This window comes from Eublepharis macularius, chromosome 1 (assembly GCF_028583425.1).
Source record: "Eublepharis macularius isolate TG4126 chromosome 1, MPM_Emac_v1.0, whole genome shotgun sequence".
Lineage (NCBI taxonomy): Eukaryota > Metazoa > Chordata > Lepidosauria > Squamata > Eublepharidae > Eublepharis > Eublepharis macularius.
In genome coordinates this window covers 96,121,703-96,145,516 of record NC_072790.1, presented here as the reverse complement: position 1 = coordinate 96,145,516, position 23,814 = coordinate 96,121,703, and the positions used below count along the sequence as shown (strand labels likewise).

General features: G+C 41.6%; 1 protein-coding gene across 1 annotated transcript; it reads left to right on the top strand.

Moving 5' to 3' along the window:
* Positions 1-22,850: 22,850 nt before the first annotated feature.
* Positions 22,851-23,561, top strand: LOC129324337 (uncharacterized). Its single transcript, XM_054971552.1, has one exon. It carries the CDS (start codon positions 22,851-22,853, stop codon positions 23,559-23,561), a length of 711 nt encoding a protein of 236 aa, XP_054827527.1.
* Positions 23,562-23,814: the final 253 nt, after the last annotated feature.

The following is a 23,814-nucleotide window of genomic DNA, read 5'->3' as shown; positions in this document are numbered from 1 at the left end:
CTCCAGATTACACCTTTCTTTTCAAGAAGTCAAGCTGAAATCAGTGGAATCGGCTTAGCCACATTCCCTCCACGCCTCTTCCATGTAATGGTGGTGTGGTGTCGATTTATTTATTCTGTTCTGTATTCAAATAAATAGGAATTGAAGAGCACTGGTGCTGTCATCACCAGTCCATCATCAATGGCATCACTGGTGGTGTCACAGTGCCAGCCTTTACTTTTTTTTTCTATTTGCACATACTAAATCGATGCATCACTGGAATGCTGAAGGGGTTGCTATTCCCAGAATTTCTCCTCCTTGGACCCGTTTTTATCTGAATGGCTGATTTGGGCTCTGTTCTTCCCCGAACCCCTACAAACACAGAAAAATGAAAGCAATTAAAAGTTAATGAAAACTAAGGGGAATCCTGTACTTCCTGCACCTTTGCAAACCATTTGTGCATCAATTCAACACTGGATTTAGAAAGGAAAAAGGAGAGGGGGAGAAGAGGGGAGGGGGAGAGATGGAAAGGAGGAGAAAGGGAGTGGCTGGATAGATGAGAGTGGCCAATCACAAAGAGGCAGAAGAGGGCTGAATACTAAAAGCTAGTGTAAAGATTATGCAGGGTAGGGGGAGGTGCTGACTGGAAAACAGCTTTTTTAAAAAGGTGGGGGGAAAGTGCTCCCAGAAAACCTGGGGGAAAGCTGCTAAAAACCCAGACTCACTTCTATTGGCACAAAATAGGGTGCAGAGGGTTGCAAATAAATCCATGCCGTTCAGGGAATGAACTGGCGAAATTAATTGGTGCAGAAAAGGTTAGAATGTAGCTTCACCTAGGCTGAAATGAAGCTGTATAAAGATCTAACCATAATCACAGTTCCTGCGAAATGATACTAGTTCTTGCTCAACTCTGCTTTTTCCAAGAGAAGTTTCTGTGTGTTTGAAGAGAGCAGCTTCTTAAGCCAAGTCCAGCTTAGTGTTGGTAACATCCAATTTATAGTTCATGCAAATGAAATCAGTCTTAGAAGGACTAAGGAACTTTTGAGGGCAGACTTAATTTTTAACGGCAGTTCAGTTCATACCTTAACTGGAAGACAAAGGAAAGGAGGAGGCCACATTACTCTTCTTTTCCAGCTTCTACAAACCCAATAAAGTGTAAAATATGAGTTTCTTTTGCAATGGAGCATGAAATTAATTTTTTCCATTGAATTTTTAAAACGTTAAATATATCTGTCCATCTAATCTGCCATTTCAGAAGGACAGATATGGCCATATTTTAGGAACCAGAAAATATATGTTGCTGTCTCTCAAATGAAATGAAGTTTAGTTGGTTAATTTAGCTTATTTATTTCACTATTTCTCCCCATGGGATCCCAAAACACCTTATATTTCCCTCTCCGTTTTATCCTCATAAGAACCCTCTGAAGTTGGTTAGGCTGAGACAGAGTGGTTGTTTCAGGGTCCCCACGTGAGCTTCTATAGCAGAATGGGAATCTGAGCATAGGCCTCTCAGATCCTGGTTTGACACACTAACTACTGTAAAAAGTTGTGCCCCCTCATTTTTTTTTTACAAAAGAGCAACAGTTGGCCACCACATTATTTTTATTCCTGAGAAACAATTTCAAAATTTCTAGTGAATTAGGGAACACACTTCCAGTTGTTTCTTGGCTTGCAGGTTTTTGCAGGTATAAAGAACACTCACTGAAACAGGAAACAGGCTGAACAGAAATTAAGTCTGGAATGAGTGTGTGTGTGTATTTTCTATAACAAAGTGGGATATAAGGAAAATAAATTATCATGACTAAGAGAAACCAACAGTGCAATCCTCAACAGAGTTACACCCTTCTAAGTGCATTGACTTCACAGGAGTTAGAAGAAGGGTGTGATTCTATTTAGAAAGGTGTCATTCTGTTTAGGATTGCACTGCAAATTATGTAATTATAATCTTTAAATGATCAATGATTCCTCATCTGGATAATTCAGAAAGAACTTAACTTCTACCAAGTAGGAAGTTACACCTTATGGCATGCACCTACTCGCTTCCTGAAACTTGGTGCAATAATTGGCTGTGGACTATTTCATATTCAGCAGAGTGCTTGGGTGCTGTTCAGAAAATAGAAGTAACATAGTTTTTGTCTAGATACTGTTTAAATAGAGAAAAAATGGGGAGTAAGATTCAGTACTGAAGAAGTTAGTACTGGGAATGGGAAAGGAGAGAATGACAACAGAGGCAATAAAGGCAAATTTTTATTAAATTACATATATATTATATTATTTAGGCTGCCTTTAGATTCATAGACAGTCCAAGGTGACTTACAATTAAAACACACAAATTACAACATTAGCATTGTTAGCGTTATAAACACAATTTATTTGTTTTGAGCCGCCCCATACTTGTTTGTTCAGCAAGTTTTATCTTACCCTGCCTCCAAACAATTTGAAACAGTACATCCTTCTCCCCTTCCCCATTTTATCCTCAGAACAACCTTGTCAGGTGAAACATTCAAAGGGTATTCATGTTTTAAATAATGTAAGTAAGTAAACAAATAATCAGCATGGAAGGAAATAGCAACAACTGGTGTTATTTGGATCTTCCATTGTTCAGGTACCTGACTCTGTAACGTAGACTTCATGGAGGTCAGAAAGAGAGAGAGAGATACAGCAGACATGCATTGGATGCCAAGAGCACTCAAGCCCAGAATTTCAGGCTTGTGCTAGCGACACAACACCCTTCTCAAAATAGCCCACAGAGGAAGCAACATCCAATGAAAGCTGCTGGGATCAATTGACTGAAATGTCCAGTATGACCTAGCCTGGAAATACAAAGCTGCTGCCTCCAGGCTGTGCAACTTGTCTGTGGTGTGAAGACTATATTTCTAAGCTGTTTCTTGAGTTTGGGTTATTTAGCTCATCCCTTTGCTTTGCATTAGATTACCTGGTGGATTACTTGCCTGATCTCTTGGCTACGCTTCTGCCTAATCTTAGATTGCCCCCACTTAATCCTGATTTCTGATTTGATCCTGCTGTGTTATCTAGACCTGTTGCTTCACCAATTATCTGTCTACCTTGTCTGACTATGGACTTTTCTCTCCTGCCTGACCAACTGTGTACCTCAATGCCTAACAGTATGTAACTGCGAGGGACATTTTCTAACTGTCACAATTGTTCATAACTTGTCACTGAGGATAAGTTTCTTCATATGTTTTTGTTTCCTGATAGTTGTTTACACAGTTGTCCCTGTTCACCACGGTGCCCAGTGGTTTAGGAAAGTTCTACTTATATATAAGCAGTAGCTCCTGTTTGCTCAAACTATCCAGGTCTTTGGTGCTGTACCAGCTAGACAGTAGTTTACTTTCATATCATGGCAGACTGGGTGGGGATGTAGGTAATGAAAGGCAGTGTTGATGATGGATGAACAGATGAAGGCAAGCTTGTAGCTTGAACTCTCTGCCTCCCCCGCCCATCCCGATGCCACACCAGGCAGGCAGTCTCATCTGAATATGTACGCGTATATGTACATGCACGCACACACTTAGGCAAACAAAACAAGACATAAGAAATCCTTGATAATCAGATTTAAAATTGCTCAATGTTCTCTTTCAACACAGCTTTTGGGGCCCAGTTTGGATCAGGGCTATGGTACTGGGCAGCAGGGTTAATCCTTTTCCCACCAGGCAGCTGCAATTAACCTCAGTAGGGGAAAAATCATGCAATCTTTTGTAGTCAAACTAAGGGCCAAATTAGCTGTCATGTATGTATTTAAGTTTCTTATCATTTGAGGAAGTGCAGCAATAGGGTGAAGACTGAGCAAAGGTTAATGGCCCTCACTTACAAGCTCTATTACTGTTTAGTTTCAAACAGAACCCAACCCCATGCTTTAGAAATGTATGGGAAGGATACTTGAAGGATCCCTGCTGAGGGGGTGGAAAACTCACCAGTGCCCCAGAACCACCATGAGGGATTGGATACCGGCTGTGCAGGCTATGTCCTGCTCTCACCCATTCAATCCTGAGATGTCACCATGTTACTTTTACATGCAGTAGTGCCAGTTATTTCTGCTATCCTCGATTGCCAAATACCTCCTTGTGCCTGCTCCACAGGTAAAGATTTTAACTGTTATAAACAGGGATGTTTCCCCCTATCTTTCTATAATCTGACAAAGAGGATCTTTGCTTGAGAAGTACCATCCCAAACAATTTAATCTCTATTGAATTGTGGGAAGGGGAATTGCAGCTGGAAGTATTTTCACTGAAATTAATGGAAATGAGAAAATAAACTGAATAAGTAAAACTAATCGCTCTTAATACCACTAAATTTAATGAAACCCAGTATAGGTTTGTTTTTTTAAAGAAAATGAAATAAAGCCATTTTTGAGTGGACCTCCCTATTTAAGACTAAGCATGTGGTTACTTAAGGCCCTGCTTTCTTAGTTGAAGAAATAAGGCAGAGGCATTTGGGGGAAGGGAGCTTCCCGTAGAAGTCACAAACAGTGCAATCCTAAGAAGAGTTATTCTGGTCTGAACCCATAGATTTTAAATAAGGAAGGAATACCTAAATCACCCTGTTTCAGAGCCATTTTTGAACATGTATCATACAAATAATGTATGATAAAATTATATTATTAGAAAACTGAAAAGGTTGACAGTAGACAAAGGTAGTAATGTTAGAGTAGCAGAAAGGAGATCAAAATGAGGAGACTCATGCTGAAAAGAGCAAGCCATTGAAGTTTAACTGTATTCCTAGCTAATGGGCTTAACAGCCTTATCGCGTAATATTTTTCCCCCAGCAGGTAAGTGTTTTGGGTATTGTGTGATGACGGTTATGAGTAGACATGGGCACGAACGGAAAAAAACCCCAAACACCCTGTTTGTCGTTCGGTGCCATCCACAAACAACAAACAATGAACATGGATGAACATGAACTGTTCCCGGACATGTTCATTGTTTGTTGTTTGTGGGGGCCAGAATTCACCTCACCCCAACCCACCCCACTTAGCCCCCCTCCCCTCAAACCCACTTTCCTGGCCCTTTAAAGATCCCTTTAAACTATCAGCTGGCAGGCAGCAGGGGGGGATTCTCCCCTGCCGCCTGCCAGCTGATAGTATAAAGGGCCCTTTCCTGCTACATGCAAGGGGCAGGGCCCTTTAAACACCCCACAAACTGACCTTCCCAATGTCCAATACCCACCAAATTTGCAGGGGACATAGTCCTCACTGTCCTCTGAAGACCCCCCATGTTTCAGAGAGATTGCACCCCGGGAAAGGCATGATCCACGGGTCTCCCCATTGGCTGTCATTTTCTCTTCACAGTGGCAAACATGGGACTCTCTGCTGGAAGGGTTAAAGCCAGAAGGAAAGCCAGAAGGAGTTCAGACAGAGTTCAGTCCCTCCCTGCCTCCAGTTGCCAAGGGGATTGATTGCAGCAGGTGCCAGACTGTCTGGCTTGCCAAACGGCTGCCGAAGGCAACAAACAAGGCTTGCAACGACCACCTGTTCATTTAGGATGGGGCCTCACGAACAGCTTGTTCGAGAACAGCAGATTAGGCTGTTCGTTGGTTTTTTCTGTTCGTAATGCTGTTTGTGCCCATGTCTAGTTATGAGGCCATATGGCCATTTCAATTATGCTATACTGCAGTTGTTAGTCTTGGACATGTCAGTCTTGTACATGTGAAAACAGATGGGTCAAATATATGTCACAGGAGATGTAAAATAAATAGGAAATTAAAGTTTTTTTCACGTTATAGGACAAGGCCATAGGGATGCTATCCTCCAGGTGGGGCCTAAAGTTCTCCTGGAATTATAACATCTACAGAATACAGAAATCAGTTCCCCTGTAGAAAATGGCAGCTTTGAAGGTCAGTCTTTGTGGAATCACATTCCCACTGAGCTGCTTCCGCTTCCCAAACTGTACCTTCCCAGGATCTGCCCCCAAATCTCCAGGAATTCCCTGTGCCAGAGTTGGCAACCTTAGCCAGGACTGTACTTTTGAAAGGGCATAAACAAGGATTGACATGATACATGTTGATTATGACTGGTACACCTGTTCCAGTCCCCCAGTTTCTCCCAGCAGTTTGCTGGCTGTGGCTAGCAACCCTAGAGACACTCCTGTGGAAAGCCAGGAAGTATCTGCTAATTCTAAAACTCTCTGAAAGGATCCAGAGCATATAGATTGGACTTTATTTGAAAAGGATAAACATAAGAGGCACACTCTCTAATGCTGACTATGTTGGCCATAGTTCTGAAGAGTTAAAAACACTTAAAATCCATTGATTTCAATTGGATGTGTGCATAACTGTGCACTGAATTGTGGCCATTAAGCTTGTCTTTTGTTTTAGGCTTGACTTTTGGTCCTAGCTCCAAGCCTGTGTTCTTGATGATACAACTGCTCTTAAAGCAGTGTGGATATTAACTGAATTTACTGCAAAACCACAATAAAGCTGCTTCATTTAGCTGAGGCACTCTGCCACAAAGCTGAAAAGACTGGGGCTGCTAAGTTTCCACTGTGTGGCAGGGGATTCCTGTCTATGGCTCCCATTGCCCAACAACACTCTAATGTCTGGCAGGAAGACTTTTTTAAAAAATCACTGTTGCCCAATGGCATGATGTAATAGGTTTCCCCCAGAAGTGATGTCACACCATTGTAAGGTTGCTGGGTGGGAGGGGGAGGACTTGGTACTTACTTTGTGTCTCCCAGGAGTCTTTTCCTCCTGGTGCTTGCATGATGATGTCACTTACAGGAATTTATGACATCACGTTGGCCATGGGCATGCTCCTGCGCTTGTGCAGTGCAAATTCAGCCCATTTGGAGCCAAAATTGGCCCCAGTGAAGTGCGAGAGCAAGCCTGTGGCTGGCACAAAGACATCACTTTGAGAAGTGAGGTCATCACACCCCACTGGGAGTGCATCTGGTGTGTGCTTTTCTGGGTTGCCTTCCAGTGGCAGTCAATCACTTGTGTGTGGGAGGGGGGGAGGTTGCAAACTCCCACTGATTAGCAGCAATTGACAGGCAATGGGGCAAACCCCTGGGAGATTGCCTGCCACTGGTGGGTAACTTGGGAGCCTACATCATTAGCTGATGGCACCCATCCCTTTCTCAGCCCCCTCTCCCTAAGTAAAACATAGTCAACAGTCCTGTCTTCCTTTTATCACTAGCTTACTACCTTGTCTAAAATTACTTACAGCAGGCTTTAGCTTCTTTGGAGAAAGGATTTTATAAACAGGGCTGCCAAGTCCCAACTGAAGGCTGGGGATTCCATGTCCCCAACTCCTGCTTTTTCTGCTGTGGCCAGCAGGAGAAAAATAATCTTTTTTAAAAAAGAAAAGCTGTTGAGTGATGGTGCAATGTTACTTCAAGGAAAGATCCAGAAGTGATATGACATCAGTCATCTCTAGGAATTAGTGGAAACTCTATGGTTTCATTGCCTCCAGTCTCCCTCTAGTTGCCAATTCATGTCTGGCAACTCTATTTACAAATGTACTAACACGAACAAGTAAAATACTTTTTACTCAAAAGTAAAATACTTTTTACTTTTACATAAAATACATTTGAGTAATGATTCTGGGGCCTAAGAGCACCACTTTGTAATAAACTCACAATAAACACTTCGACCAGAATTTTTAATTTTTTTCATGGGCTGACTTTGAATCTCAAAAGAGAGCTTAAATCTTCGTTTTTCATTTGTTTATTGTCCAGGTCAGATCATGATAATTTTCCAAGTCAGAATAAAAGAAATTTTAGTCATTTAAGGGATCGGTCAGCATATCTAGGGATTTTTTAATGCACTTTTCAATGGATGTAAATCTTTTAAAGGCATGGTGATAGAATAACTAAATACGAGACCATTATTAGTGCACACTGTGCATGATCTTAAGTCCCTCAATTGCTAGCAATTGGACTTTATTTGAGAAGGATAAACATAAGGGACACACTCTCTAATGCTGACTGTGTTGGCCATAGTTCTGAAGAGTTAAAAACACTTTAAACCCATTAATTTCAATTGGATATGTGCATAACTGTGCATTGAATTGTGGCCATTACATTAAAGTAAACCCTGTTGTGGTTACATCAACATCATAAATATCTCCCTAAAGGGGCTTTTCTTTTCCTTTATGTTCCTGTATGCCAGCTATGGTTTTCAGATTGCAACCTACTGGCTGACCAATTATTAAGGCAGCCAACCGGGAGCTATTTCTCCTACCTTACAGAATGGGCTTTTTAAGGAAGTGAGTGGTGCAGCATCTATAGAGGTGTTTAGGATGTGCTGTAAGGTTTGGTACCTTTGAATGAGGTATAGGCTGTGCTGAAATCAGAACACCTAAGCTGTAAAGTGAAATCTATGAAGAAACCTTGTTAAAAGTAACCTAAGTCTGAAACTACTAACATTTCACTTTGAAGATCTTTGACTTCTGAAATGAAGTTTTAAGATTATTGTGCCTAATACTTGTGAAGTATTCTGTGCTACTATCAAAGTTTACCTCAGCTTTACTTTCCCTGCCTACCTATATACCAACCCTGCCTGTTTAATAAATCTGTTGTTTTCCTTTTGAACTTTACTCAGCCTCTATTGCCATTTCATTTGAAGAAGACGTGGGCTCTTGCTTCTCCTCTATCAAATATTTGGACTGAGATATAAGCCATAAATACATAAGCTGAAAGTGTGGAACAAAAATAATACCCAGATACACACTACCAGAGGCTGTCCAACCACAGCAAGCAATCTTGGCAGTTTGGGAAGGAAAATCTGCCTCACAGTAGAGGAGTGTGTGGGGCTTACATCATAACAATATTTAGGAAGTATGAGAGAGAAAAAGAAAATGACTTCTAGTTAACTAAATCAATTTGTGTTAAATACAACAGTAGACAGAGAAAGATAAGGAAGGTAGGCAGGTTTCAAAATGTAATATAAGAACACAAAGGGACCTTAGGAAATTCTAACAATGCAGTACAGAGCAATTCAATAGTTTCTAGTTGGAAGCAGTTATGTTGTTAACATGTGTTGACTCATGGCTAGTCCACATGGAAGCCACCTATGAAAATGTGAACAGTGTCCCCAAGGAAAAATGAGAGAAAGGAAGAGTGGAGAAGGGAGAGGGCTGTTGCAAGATGCAGAGGAGAAGTAGAGACTGACCAAAAGGGGGAGGAGGAAATGAGCCCATGGCTCAAAGAAGTGGAGTGAGGTGTGTTACTAAACAGGGAGAAGGACAGCTCTATTTTAGGGGGATGACAAGTTTATGACAGCAGTTGTGAGAGGATACTCACCCTTCCTATTGATCAGCTGTTAAAGACATTTAATTCATGTACAGAAATGGCCCAATGCAACAACCATTTTTAGTACCATATTGGCTAATTAATGAAAGTTCCAAGAGAAGGCAATGACTAGCAAAACAATATTCAGCAAGATTTTAAAACTGCAGGATAACAAAACCAGTATTTTGCTAACAAAACTAGGTTCTGAGTATGGTGGGGGCTGAGGAGGACATCTACCAGTTCTAAAAGAAGAAATTGTCGTTTTTCTGAATTGGTTTATGGAAGTCAGTACACCTCAGAGTGAAGAGACTTCATGCTTCAAGTTCATTTGCCTATCTCATGACCCTAGGTAAACAACAACGGGCGGCCCCGGTACCAATATGAAACAAAAACAACCAAACCGGGACTCAACAATCTTTGGAGCCGAAATATATTCAAATTTTTGTGTTATAAAGTGCGAACAGTGCAATAAATACAAACATAAATACAAAATACGTTATACAAAATTTTGAAGTGCCAAGATACAAAGTCCAAGCATATATACATATATCACAATGTTTCTGTTGTCCGGAATCGTCAGAAAAAATTTTTGGAAAATTTTTTATAAAGTGCTAGTTGCCAGTTGCCAGTACATCAAAAGGAGCCGGTAGGTAGGGAGTTGTGCACCGTACTTATATATTCACAGTCCATAGATATAAATGTAATTAGACGAACGCCGACGGGGGTTTGCTTGCAAATATCATTAACCCGTTTCATGAGTACTGAGACTCACTTCCTCTTGGGCTTAAGGCGATTCGGACTGGTCATACTGTAAGAAAAAATTAATTATAAATGTCTAGCAACAATTACAATAAAATGAAAAATAAAAAGGCAATATCACTTACAGTATGTTACAAGCACAAGGCATACTCTCCTACCACTCCATACATTCCACGGACATGTGATAGATGAAATGCACCATGAGTTAAAATAATCAAAAAGAGGAGGGGCCAATCGTAACAAGAGGAAGGTTTTTACAGAATTCTCAAAAACTTACAGTAACTTACCTATTCGTGAATGGGGAAACTATAGAAAGCAGGAAAAGTTAATTTCTGAGTTCAGACCATGAGGTGACAGGGTGTTTAGTCGGAAGATCCATTTAGATTCTAATTGGAGCAGCAATTTAACCATGTCTGTAGCAAAGGGGCGATCAAGTTGATCAACCCCTATAGAGGCGGGTCATCCTGGCTACGGTTCCTCTTTTGCCGCCGTTGCAGGAGGTTCTAGCTTCTTCTTCTCTACAATAAGTAGCTTATATTTTCTCTTCTTGTTATTGTTAGCCACTAAAATGTCCGAGAAAGCTTTATTTAAATTTTCTCTTCTTGCAACGCTAAGATAACTCATACCGATGGTCATTCTCTGTGCCTTCTATGCTTGGGCGAGATGCATAACACTCAGTCTTGCAAGCATTGTCAGAGTTTCACACCTAAGGCCAGAGCCAAGAGATCGAGTTGTCTGAAGGCACCTTTATGGCTCAGGGCCCTGAATGCTGCAGATAAACCAGCAAATTCACAAAAATCTGCCTCGACTGGCAATATGGGAACATCAGATCCGAAGGTCGCATCGACCCCGAGACCATCTTCTATGCCACACTCTAACTCGGGCTCTAAAACCTCTCGGAACCAATCTTCACCAGTCAGAACCAATTTTCCTGGCATCCCAGATCCATTCAATTTACAACCGAGCACATCTTGAGTCCTCACATCTGATAAATCGCTCCCAGATCCGAACTGTTCGGGCTCCAAGACTCCCTGGAGTCAAATGCCTTCTTAGCATCTGAAGTTCATACTCCTCTGATTTCCAGATTGAGCTAGCTCTAAGACTCCTCAGAGTCAAATGACTTCAACTTCTGAACCGATGAGGCCCAGGCATTTGGAGGTGGATCTGAGATCTTCTTCCAAGAAATGCCATACTGTTAAAGGGCCTAAGCCAACATCAACAGATCCTTCCTCTAATGTGACAGGATCTGCTTCAGAAGGGGAACCTCCAAGAAAGATACTTCGGAAGACAAAACACCTCTCTTCTGAACAACCATTCACATCCCCTAAGGAAGGGTGGATTGAAGAAGAGGTTCTCATACTGGACCAACCTCCAACACCCATGGGCCAGTCTAAGTCCCCTTCTGCAGGTTCCAGATCCTGGTCTATTCAGTCTTCCGAGGAAGAAGGCAAGATTCCCAGTAGGAGGGAACACTCTCTCCTCCAAAGAGGAACATTATTACCCGCACAATGATGGGCGCTCGTGCTGAGGAGGATCGTGCTCATATGGCTTGGACACAGGGAGAACCTTCTTCACTGATGTACTCTCTAGGGATCAATCTCCTGTACACTTACGACGACACCATTCCTTCTCGAGTTCGTGGATGGTGTTCCAACTTTCTGACAGAGAAGGTGGCATGGAACCTTATTCAAGAGATAGCTCTAGCCCTCCATCGGAACCTTCGCCTGATGAAGCAGTGGGCACTACTGAAGAAGTCTCACCAACAGATGATTTTGGGGCCTGTACCGACTTCTTCGGATGGCTAGAGCTTTAGAGATCGATATATCCTTGACTGAGCCAAAACTAAAGGATAAAATTCCTCAGCATCTTTATTCAGGCTCTTCCAATAACATTGCCTTCCCAATCATAGAGGGCTTCGTGGAAATGATGAAAGTCCTGAAGCTAAAGCCAGCTTCCACCCCAGCTCTACCAGGAAACCTGAGAGCCTCTATAAGACCAAAGATGAGGCATGCCCTTATCTTTCTCTTTATCCTCCTCCTTCCTCCCTGGTCACCAAGGAGATGCAGACTTGCCAGAGGCAGGGACCCCATTCAATGCCCTCTGACAGAGAGGGAAAGAAGCTGGATTCTCTGGGTCGAAAAGTCTACACTTCGGCAGCCTTGAATATCAAAATTGCGAACTACTCTGCTATGATGGCAGCCTACCAACTATTTTTATGGAACAAGGCTGAAGCCTTTATTTCCAAGCTGCCTGAGGACCAACAACCATTCTCGAAGGTCATCCAGGAGGAAGCAGTCAGATTGGCTTGCCATCAAATAAATGCAAGCTGTAACGTTGCCGATACATCTACAAGAACTCTGCTTTCTGCGTTTCTCAGGAGATATGCCTGGCTTTGCACCATAACACAGTCAAATGAAACTAGGAACAGGGTAGAGGACCTCCCCTTTAAAGGGAAAACTTTATTCTCTGAAAAGACTGATGAGTATCTATCCCAAAAATGAAAGGATAGACTGACTGCCTGTTCTTATGGGTTCCTACCACCTAGTCAGCAAGCCTCAAAGAGGACCCAATACAGACTTTTTTTCAAGGGGAAGCCCCATCGCTTTCACCCATATCAAGGGTATGCATATTCCACTCACTGACCTTATCAAAGCCCCCAGAGCTCCATTTCAAGAAGGAAGCAAAATCATAGACAGAAGCAGGGGACACAACACCAACACCACAAGAATCAGCCTCAAAATCAGAAACTGTTCTAACAAGTCCAGGGTCCTGATCCCATTTTTGGGGACAGGTTAAGCAGTTATCATTCAACATGGTATAACATTACTTCTAATGCTTGGGTCCTTAATATCATTCTTACTATTTATAAAGTTGAATTTATACGTTTTCCTTGTCTGAGTCTCCTTATTTTTTCTGAATCCATAACTTGCCCTGGTTTAAAGGCAGAATTAAAAGCTTCACTGGATAAATATGCGATCCAACAGGTGGTTGACAAAGACTCACAACTAGGCTTCTATTCCCGACTTTTCACGGTAGAAAAGAAAGATGGAGGTCAGGGGGCATGGCATGCCTGGCTGAGAGGAAAGACGTGTCGCGGCTGAGCTCGCAGTGAAAGACTAAAAAAGTGTAAAGAAATTCCTTCTTCTGAGATAAAAATGTTAAAACCAAGCCCTGAAGACCTTTAATCTTGTCTGCTGTGAAGTGAGAGGGAAAAAGCGTCTGGAATTTGGCAGAGTTGAAGAACGAGCAGATAATTAATTAGTGAGCTGAGAGTAATAGATATGGCGTCCTCGGACTCAGAAGTAGAAAGCAAAACTAAGGTAATGAAGCCTAAAGACTTTCAGTTAGAAGTTAAAAAGGCTGTGGAGGGGGCAAAACATAGCATTACCAAAGCTGTAACAGAAATTGTGGATGAAAAAATATCTAAGTTAGCAGACGCTGTGGAAGCAATGGCAGGAACTGTGAGCTCTGCAGGGAATTGGCTCAGAAAAATGAGAAGAAAATTGTTATATTGCAAAAACGGTCCAGACAGTTGATAAAGTATAATAAGTATATGAAGGATAAATTAATGGACCTGGAAAACCGGGCCAGGAGGTCCAATTTATGGTTGAAAAATATTCCAGAAACAGAGGATATGGAGAAGGTGGTGGAATGGATGGCTAAAATGCTCCCGGAGTTAGGAATCTCAAAGGAAGTATTTGATCGTATTCATCGTGTGGGGACGCAGACAGCCGAGTGGATGAGGCCTAGAGATGTGGTAATGTGCTTTGGAAAATATGCATTAAAGGAGCAAGTGCTTAAGGACATGAAAGCCTTGGATAGGCTTGATAAATTACTGTATGAGGATAAGAAAGTGATGGTGTTTGAGGACTTATCACTGGAAACAATTGCAAGGAGGAAGAACTTAAGGATGTTTACTAGGGTGCTGCAGGAGAAGGAAATGAAATATAGTTGGAGAATTGCACCCTTTGCCTTAAGGCTGCTATATAAAGGAGAAACTTTGGTTGCAGAAGATCAGAAGCAAATGGTGGCTCTATTCAAGCATGTGGGACTGCAGCTGCCTAAGGACTATAAGCAGCTTCCTGATGGGGAGTCAGAAGAAGACAGTGATTTGGAAGAGGAGATGGAGAGCACTCAGAAACACAAGAAGAAGAGAAAAAAAGATGAAAAAAAGACTTGGGATTTCAGAGAAAGGGCTAAGGCTAAGAAATGAATAAGAAATGAAGGATTAATGAAGAAGGAAGGAAGAATAAAGAACCAGATATCTCAGCATGGATAGCTTTCTGTTTATATTTAGTGGGACTGGTGCCTTGGTTCCTTCCCCCAATATGGATGCATGGGGTCGCTGGATGGTTGGCGTGAGAAGGGGGATGATTGGGAAGGGGAGGAGGGAATGGAGGGTGGTTGGAATAATGTTGGTATGGTTGCAGTGTGTGATTGTGGAATGGTTGGTAGTCTGGGGTAAATGGGGTGGATGGGTGGATTATGAATGGAGTAAGGAAGGATATGATTGCATATTGGGAAGAACATATACAAGATATATGCCAAGAATTCTGGCATATTAACCTTCTCTTGGTTGGGCAGAGGGGGATTGGGTGTTTAGGTGTGGGGTAGATTGGCACTGTCAGGGGGGGTTGGTTATGGAATGTGGGGGACAAGGATGCCAGGCTGGTAGAGAACAGAAGAGGAATGGGAAAGAGCAATGGTTAGTAGTAATGTGACAAATAATGTAAATATTATATGTACAACTCTTAATGTGAGAGGGCTGGGGAATTCGGTGAAACGTGCGAGAATTGGAAGATATATTTTGGACTTAAAATCTGATGTGGTGTTTCTGCAAGAGTTACACAAGGGGGGGGGGAGAGGTGAACTTTCCTGGTTTTGGGAAAGGAAAGAAATTTATTGCTCCAGGCTCCTCAAAAAGTAGAGGGGTGGGAATAGTAATAAATTCCAAGGTTGATTTTGCTGAGGATAAAGTATTGAGAGACAAGAATGGAAGGTTTATTTTTGTTCAAGGTCACCTTGAGGGAGAGCCGGTGGTCATAGCTTCTATTTACCTCCCTAATGTGCACCAGCTGAATGTATTTTATAAGTACTTGCAGAAGCTTGATAATTTCTCGCCTCATATTAAGATAGTAGGGGGTGACTTTAATATTAATTTGCAAGGGGAAAGTAGTGTTAAAAAAGGACAGGTAGTGAAATTTAAAAGAATGTGTGGGAAATTTGGTTTATTGGAACTCTGGATGGAAAGGTATCCTAATGATGATTCATATACATTCTACTCTGGTGTACATGGAACTTATTCAAGACTGGATGGTATTTTAGTTTCTCAGGAAGTAAGGAATTGGGTAAAAGATATGGATATTGGAATGATTAAGATTACAGACCATGCCCCTGTTTCAGTGTTTTTGCAAGTAGGTCATTTTAATAGGCCTTATTTTTGGAAGTTTAACCCATGGTTAGTTGCAGATGAAGTAAGCAAGGGTAACATTAAAAAAGCAATAGAATGCTATTTTGTGGAGAATAAAAAATCAGATACATCATTGACAAGAAGATGGGAAGCAATGAAAGCTACTATTAGAGGAGTATGTATGCAGAATTTGGTGAGATTGAAGAAAGGTAAAGATAGGAAGATTAAAGAAGTAGAAGAAGAAGTTAGGGTATTGGAGGAGAAATTTAGGAAATCTAAGAAGAAGAAGGATAGGGAACAAGTAAATAGGAAAAGAGAAGAGCTGAATGTATTAGATGTTAACAGGACCACCTTAAAATTATGGTATAGTAAACAGAAGTATTATGAGTTTGAAGGGAAAGGAGGGAAAATATTAGCAAATAAAGTTAAGAATCTCCAGGTAAGAAAAAATATAAGGACGATTAGGGATGCTAAAGGGGAGTTGGAAACTGAACCTAAAAAGATATTGGAGAACTTTTTAGATTTTTATAATAAACTGTATGCAAACAAAGGAATTAAAAATTATGATATAGAACAATTTTGCAAGGGAGTGGAATTCCTAGAATTGAGTGAGGAAAGTAGATGGGAACTGGATAAGAATATAATGGAAGAAGAAGTTACGATGGCCATAGACTCTATGAACGTGCAATCTGCACCCGGATTAGACGGGTTCAATGCGGTGTTTTATAAGCATTTTAAGGACATATTGGTGCCACATGTGACTGAAGTGTTTCAGGGAATTCTGGATGGATCCGCTACCCCACCTACATGGTTAGAGTCGAGGTTGGTGTTAATCCCTAAATCGGGGAAGGATCAGACTCTAAGGGATTCATATTGGCCAATTTCTATCACCAATATGGATTATCGAATATTTGCAAAAGTTATGGCAATGAGGCTTAAAAACTGTATAACACAATTGATAGGGAAAGATCAATTTGGGTTTATGCCTCAGAAGTATTTGATAGGAGCGGTTAGGAAGGTGATAGGTATGGTCTATTTAGCTAAAAATACGCTTACGCTTATGGTGTTGGATATTTATAAAGCGTTTGATTCGGTGGATTGGACGTATATGGAAAATATATTTCAAAAGTATAAATTTGGGGTGAAATTTCAAAATATGGTTAAGGCAATATATACCAAGTCCAAGGCAATGGTAGGAGTTAGTGGATCAGCAGTGGGGTATGTTCAAGTATTGAGTGGTATGAAACACGGCTGCCCTCTATCTCCTATGTTATTTATTTTAGCACTGGAGCCGTTGGTGCTTAAATTTAAAAAGAATAAAGGAATAGTAGGTTTTGAAGTCCCAGGAAAAGGGAAAGTAGATGGGAATCTGTTAACATTGTATGCAGATGACATGATGGTGACAATTAAGGATTTGGAGTCCGCAACGGTCCCGTTAAAAAAGGTATTACAGGAATTTGAAGAGGTGTCAGGGTTGAAAGTGAATTTTTCAAAATCTTCAATGATGTGTTTTAATGTTAAACCAAAAATACAATTGGCAGCTTCTAAAACTTTGGGGATTCCTATAGCAAACAAAATGGTGAAGTATTTAGGGGTTAATATTCCTAGGAATGATAAAAAAATATTTGAGTATAATTTTAAAAGAATTTGGAGTGGAATTCAAGATAAAATGAGAGCTTGGGGGAGGAGGAAAGATTCAATTAGTACAAGGAATGCGATGGTTAAAATGTTTTTAGTTCCTAGGTTGACTTACCTTTTCTATGTACTACCTTGGCATATACCAGGATATATATTGAAGAAGTGGCAAGGAGCCATAGATAGATTTGTTTTTGCATCTAAGAAACCAAGGACGGTGGGTAGGTATAGATATTATGGAATAAAAGATGGGGGATGGGGGATTCCCAATATTAGTTTGTATTACGATGCATATCAGTTAAGGCATCTAATGATTTGGTTGGAGGGCGAGTTAGGAGAAGATCTTGGTTGGATAGAACGGGAAAATTTTGAGGTAGTAGGGGGAAAGGAAAGTTTATTTGATAGGAGGAAAAGGAGGAAGAAGATAGGCGACAAATTATCAACTTTTCAGGGACCCTGTTGGGTATGGGAGAAGTGGAAAAAAGAGCTCGCCCCGGGGATATCACCTCTTACCAAAATGTGGTATTATGATAAATTTGCCCCGTTGAGGGGATCAATGTCAAAGGAGGTAGGAGATAAATTAAAGAAGATGATGATTATAGAGTGGAAAAAGGTGTGGGGAGCAGAAGGGATGGTGGAAGAGGAGAATAATATTTTGAATAGGATTAATTGGCTGCAAAAAACCCCAAATTTCCTCCTTGTTGAAGGAGGAAGAAATTAATGATATTGGTAAAAGATTAATTACTCCCTTTGAAAAATTGGTGAAAGAGTATGGAGAAGATAAGACAAAAATAGTTTCAAAATTGTATAAGGTTTTATTAGGCACAGGGGAGTCACCGAGAGAATTTTTGAAGGAATATTGGGAAATAGATATTCAAGGTAAAATTAGGGATGAAGAGTGGGAAATGATTTTTAGGTTACCTCCTTTAGTTACTACATCTAGTTTAATGCAGGAGCAAGATCTGAAGATGATACAGAAATGGTACTATACACCGGTTAAGTTATATTATATTTCAAAATCGGGGGGTAAAAATTGTTGGAGGAAATGTGGAGAATTGGGAACGTTCAGTCACTTGTGGTGGGACTGTCCTTTAGTAAAAAAAGTTCTGGGATCAAATTGGTATGGAAATGTCGAGGATAGTGAGAAGAAGGGTAAGAATATCTAAAGCAATGGCACTTATTAATTTGGATGGGATAGGGCTAAGGTTAAGAGAGGAATCTAAGTGGATAAATTTGATTTTAGTAGCAGCAAGACAGGTTATAGCAAGGAATTGGAAAGAAGCTGAGGAATTGACGATTAATCACTGGAGGGGAAATATGAATAATATAATAGTTTTAGAGTACCTTACGATGAAGATACGTAGAATGAATGGGTTAAAGGTTAGGGAACAAGAGGAGAATTGGTTTAGAAGGATGGTGGGGTACTTAGAAACGTTTAAACAATTTGGGATGATTAGTCGGTTAATAGGAAATTGAGAGGTTAATTTAATTATAAGGCTAAGTGGAATGATCTGTAGAGTAATAGAGTTGTACTGGGAGTAATTGTGAATATGAAATAATATTGTATGGAATAATATTTATGAATCTACCGCCTGGAGGTCCCTACACGGGTGATGTCGGTGACGGGTTGTTATATTTGGAATAAAACAATAAAGCATTTTTTTAAAAAAAAAAGAAAGATGGAGATCTTAGACCGATTTTGGACTTAAGTGAACTAAACAAATTTATTTACACACATAAATTTCGTATGGCCACCTTGCAGACAATCATGACCCTCATTTCACCAAATTCCTGGTTCGCAGTCCTTGAACTGAAGGATGCCTGTTTTCACATCTCTATCTCTTAAGAGCATAGAAAATTTTTGAGGTTCACATATGACAAAAAGGTCTATCAATAACAGCTCCTTCCTTTTGGCCTGTCAACGGCACCACTAAATGTGTTGCAGTAGTTATTGCTTATCTTAGAACCCAAAATTGCTGCATATCCCTTACCTGGACGATTGGCTTATTGCCGGCCAATCCACAGAGGACATACCCAGACAGGTCCACTTAACCCTTCTCACATGCCTCAAACTGGAACTATATGTAAATCAAAAATAGTCCAAATTGACACCTTCCAGAGAAGTGCAGTTTATAGGTGCAGTCTTCAACAGTACTCAGAATATGGCCTTCTTACCAATGGACAGGTTGAGGAAGATACAAGGTTTGATAAGGAGGTTTCCGAAATGTAGATTTCAGTCAGCTAATGACATTCAGACCTTCTTAGGCTTCTTGGCATCCACTACAGATGTTATACCTTTGGCCAGACTGAAGATGTGGCCATTACAGTTGTGATTCCTTTCTGCCTTTCATGGTGAGCAGGACTCACAAAATGAAAAGCTTACCATCCTGAGGAAGGTCATTAATTCTCTGCTGTGGTGGTTAGAAGACTCTAACCTTCTAGCTGGCAGGCAATTTGACCACACTAGAACTGACATAACTATTACCACAGATGCCTCCAATCTGGGATGGGGGGCTCATTGTAATGGTTCCTATGCCCACGGTACATGGGAGGATGCTGAAAATCAATCTCATCAATCTATTAGAGTTGAAGGTGGTGCTTTATGCCTTGATTTCATTTGCAGGTGCGGTGAGAGGAAAATCCATCCTGATCCTCATGGACAATTCGACCACCATGTTTTATATCAACAAGCAAGGGAGCACTGTCAAGATAATAAAATAAACACAGATGAGGCAGCTAGCAGTGACTGATCAGAGTCATCAGTAGTTACAAAGTGATGACAGGTAGCTATCATGTGATACCAGCCAGGTGATGTACTTCTCTGTAAATGTCAAGGACACCTGGGCTGGCACAGTGAGTCAGCACTGTGTGGTGATAGGCTACTGAGTAATATATAAGCATGCAGAGTCTTTTACTGTAAAGAGCTCCAGCTCTGCGGGTTGCTGGCGAAGCACTTTGTCAGCCAACGTAACATATCTGTAATGTATCCACCTGTAAATTGTATAATACACCATTTGTACTGAAGCTTGGTGTGTCGTGTCTTCTCTTGAACCTGCCATTGACGCCTGTGTAGCATAATCAACCATGACAGGATTATGGGCCCAGTTCCCGCGTGGCTGCACTAGGCTGTGGAGGTTCTGAAGCGAGAGAAAGAACGAGAGAGCCTGGAGCAGAAGGTGGATGTCCATGTCTGATGGTGAGAGGACGTGTTGGATGGTTTTGCTGAGCTTCCAGTGACTGCTGAAGTGGATGAGATGGCGCAGTCCATGGCAGTGCTGGTGGATAAGCTAACAGCAACAAATTACTCTATGTGGTACTTCAAAATGGAGCATTATCTAAAGGAGTCGCTCTGGAGGTATGTAAATGACCCTCCAGTTGCTCTCACGGCTGCCGAGGTAATTGCCGAGGAAAAAGCCCTTGCGCACATTATGTTGAGCCTGGCAGATGACCAACTGTTGTATGTGCGGGGGAAGACGACGGCAAAGCAAGCGTGGGACGCTTTAATGGCTGTGTATGCAAGAGTGTCTGCTGGCTCCCTCAAAGTCCTGACGAGGCGTATGTATCGCCTGGTTATGAAGCAGGGAGACTCTATGCAAGGACATATAAATGCTTTGACTGAATGTTTTCAGCAGCTGGAATCAAGAGGAAAAGTCCTAGAGGAGCCGGACAAAGTGTATGTATTACTGAGTTCCTTATCTGAAGACTACAATGTTTTAATAACATCCCTTGAGTCCTTGGACACAATCCAACTAACACTATCATATGTGTGTGGACGTTTGCTGGAGGAGGAGCAGCAAGTCGGAGCTGCTGGGAACCGAGCCAAGCCTGAGCCGCTCAGTGGGGCCAGCCAAAGGGGCTCTGTGAGGGACGACAGCCGACTGCCAGAAGCAAACAAGCCAACTGTTTCCCTTGTGAGAATATGTTTCCACTGTGGGTCGGATGCACACCTGCGCCGCAGATGTCCAGAGCTGAGGAGGAGGTGGCAAGCACCTCAGCGTCCAGGGAAAGGCGAGCAGGTGGGGCTCATTACCACAGAGGAGGCTGAAAAGGGCCAGTATTTTATTTTGGATTCAGGAGCCACACAGAATTTTTGCAAATCTAAGGCTTTGCTGGATGAAACAAGGCAGTCCAGCCTGCAGCATGTATCCTTAGCTGATGGGAGTGCTGCAAATGTGTTATGTGAGGGAAAGCTACACTTTCCTGCTTTAGAGTTTGTTTTCACAGGTGTCCTTTGTGTTCCTGTGTTGGAGAACAACTTACTAAGTGTTAGTGCCTTAGCAAAGGCTGGGTTCTCAGTCACTTTTGCCGGAGATGAGTGTTCAATATCTAAGGGCGGCAAAGTGCAGATAAGAGGTTCGCTCCAAAACGGTGTGTATATGGTGAATAGTACTGCAGTCAAGGCTGAAGTAGTTACAAATAAGAGTCAGCATACGAACTGTATACATTTGCTACATTGTCGTTTGGGGCATGCTAGTTTTAAAACAGTAAGCAAAACTTTATCACTGTTGACTAATGAGAAGGTTTCCCACTGTAATGAATATTTAGATTGCACTGTTTGTAAGCAAGTGAAAACTAATGCTTTTCCAGTGGCCAAGGAAAGCAAATGGGTGTCTCAGAAGCCCTTGGCACTGGTACATTTGGATGTGATAGGTCCTTATCCAAGGAGTCATTCTAACAATCGTTTTGCCCTGATAATAACTGATGATTTTTCCCGTTTCTCTTGGGTTTACCCACTTAAACAAAAGTCAGAAGTGTTTGACACATTCAGGTATTGGGCAAAATGTATACAAAAGCAACTAGGGGTGGACCTGAAGGCCATCCAAACTGATCAAGGTGGGGAATTTATTTCAACAAGGTTCAGCCAGTGGCTGAAATGTAATGGTGTTGTTCAAAGGTTAACAAATACCTGTGTACCCCAGGAGCATGGTCTGGCAGAACGAAAAGGGGGAGTTCTGCAAACAAGGTTGTATGCAATGCTGGCAGATGCAGGTTTGCCAATGTCCTATTGGGCTGAAGCTCTGTCAGCAGCATGTTTTGTAACTAATTGATTGTGGACCAGTGCTATAGACAACATCCCTTTCCGAGTGCTATACAAAAGGGATCCAAGTCTAAGCTTCTTGAGAGTGTTTGGTATGCCAGCTTGGCTGCACATCCCTTTGAAGCTGAGAAGGAAGGGGGGGGTGCCAAAACAACTAAGCTAACATTTCTGGGTTATCAGAATAACATGAAGTCTTATCGCTTTGCTAATGAAAATAAGAAGCTGAGTTACAGCCGGTCGGCAAGTGTTTGTGAAAATGGAAATTGGCCAAGATTACATGGCTATGAAAGTAAACCACAAGTATTGTTACCTTTATCAAATGGTAATGAGAGTACAGACCAACGGTATGAGGTGCTCAAACAGGAGGCTGCTACGCCAAGGAGGCAAGCCTCAGAGGATGCACAGAGTTCTGGGCAGCAGATACGTGTATCCAGCAGGAGTACAAAAGGAATTCCACCAGTAAGATATGGCTTTGAGCCAATGGTTAATTATGTGTGTGCCAGAGAACCAAGTAATTACCAAGAAGTGTTCTTAAGGGGGAAGAGAAGCAATTATGGCTGCAAGCCATGCAAAGGTCTGAGTCTCTAAAGGTTGCCTTGTGTAAGGCAGGGATTCAAAGTAAAACAAGTAGACCATTATGACTTCACAGTAGCATATGTTCACGTGCACCTCAGAAGGAGGTATATGTGCAACAGGTTCCAGGTATTGGACACTAAACAAAGGTCTTGTCTTAAGGTAAACATATGTGTATGGTGATGACACACAATTACAATGGTTCATAAAGATGGCTGAGAGGTTTTTTAGGATCAAACACCTAGGGCCTGTAAACAATTACCTAGGGGTAGAGGTCACACAAACCCCTGAAGGGTATTATGAATTGTGCCAACAAAATAAAATTGCTAAACTGCTGCAAGAGTATGGGTTGTCAGAAGCCAAGAGTGTGGCTACACCCATGGTTACAGGATACATAAAAAAGCCAAATGATGAGTTATGGGAAGATGTACAGAGGTATCAGTCCCTAATAGGTTCTTTGTTATATTTGTCCTGCTGGTCAAGGCCTGACATAAGCTATGCAGTTCACCTGCTATGTCAGAGAGGTGCCTGTCCTTACAGAAGGGATTGGACAGCGGCCAAGCGTATCTTACGTTATCTGAAGGGAACGATAAGTTACAAACTTGTACTCAGAGTGTCTGGGGAAGTACAAGTGCAGGCATATTGTGATGCAAGCTGGACAGACCATCCGGATGGAAAGTCAATGACAGTTCTGTTAATTTTCCTAGGCAATGCCCTGATAATGCACAAGTCAGTCAAGCAATCTCTTGTTGCTACAAGCACTTGTGAAGCGGAATATGCAGCATTAAGCGAATGTGTCATACATTTGGAGTGGATTTTTCAGCTTTTGCAGGACATGAAGATTGAATGTAAAGTTCCCATTTCCATCTTATGTGACAATACAGCAGCTCAACACTTAGCTGAGTACTTTGGAGCCAAGTAAAGAAGCAAGCACATTCTGATCTGATATCAGAATGTAAAGGACAGTGTGGGCAAAGGATTTGTAAAGCTGCAGAGATGTTCAACTGAATGTAATATTGCTGATATGTTTACTAAGTGTTTGTATACTGAGCAATATGTACAATTAAGGAATAAACTGGGAGTTACTCTGAGCTGCCTAGGAGGAGTGTCAAGATAAACACTGAGATGAGGCAGCTAGCAGTGACTGATCAGAGTCATCAGTAGTTACAAAGTGA

Excerpts from the sequence above, each read along its gene's own strand:
- LOC129324337 (XM_054971552.1), top strand. The coding sequence starts at position 22,851 with ATGGCTGAGAGGTTTTTTAGGATCAAACACCTAGGGCCTGTAAACAAT.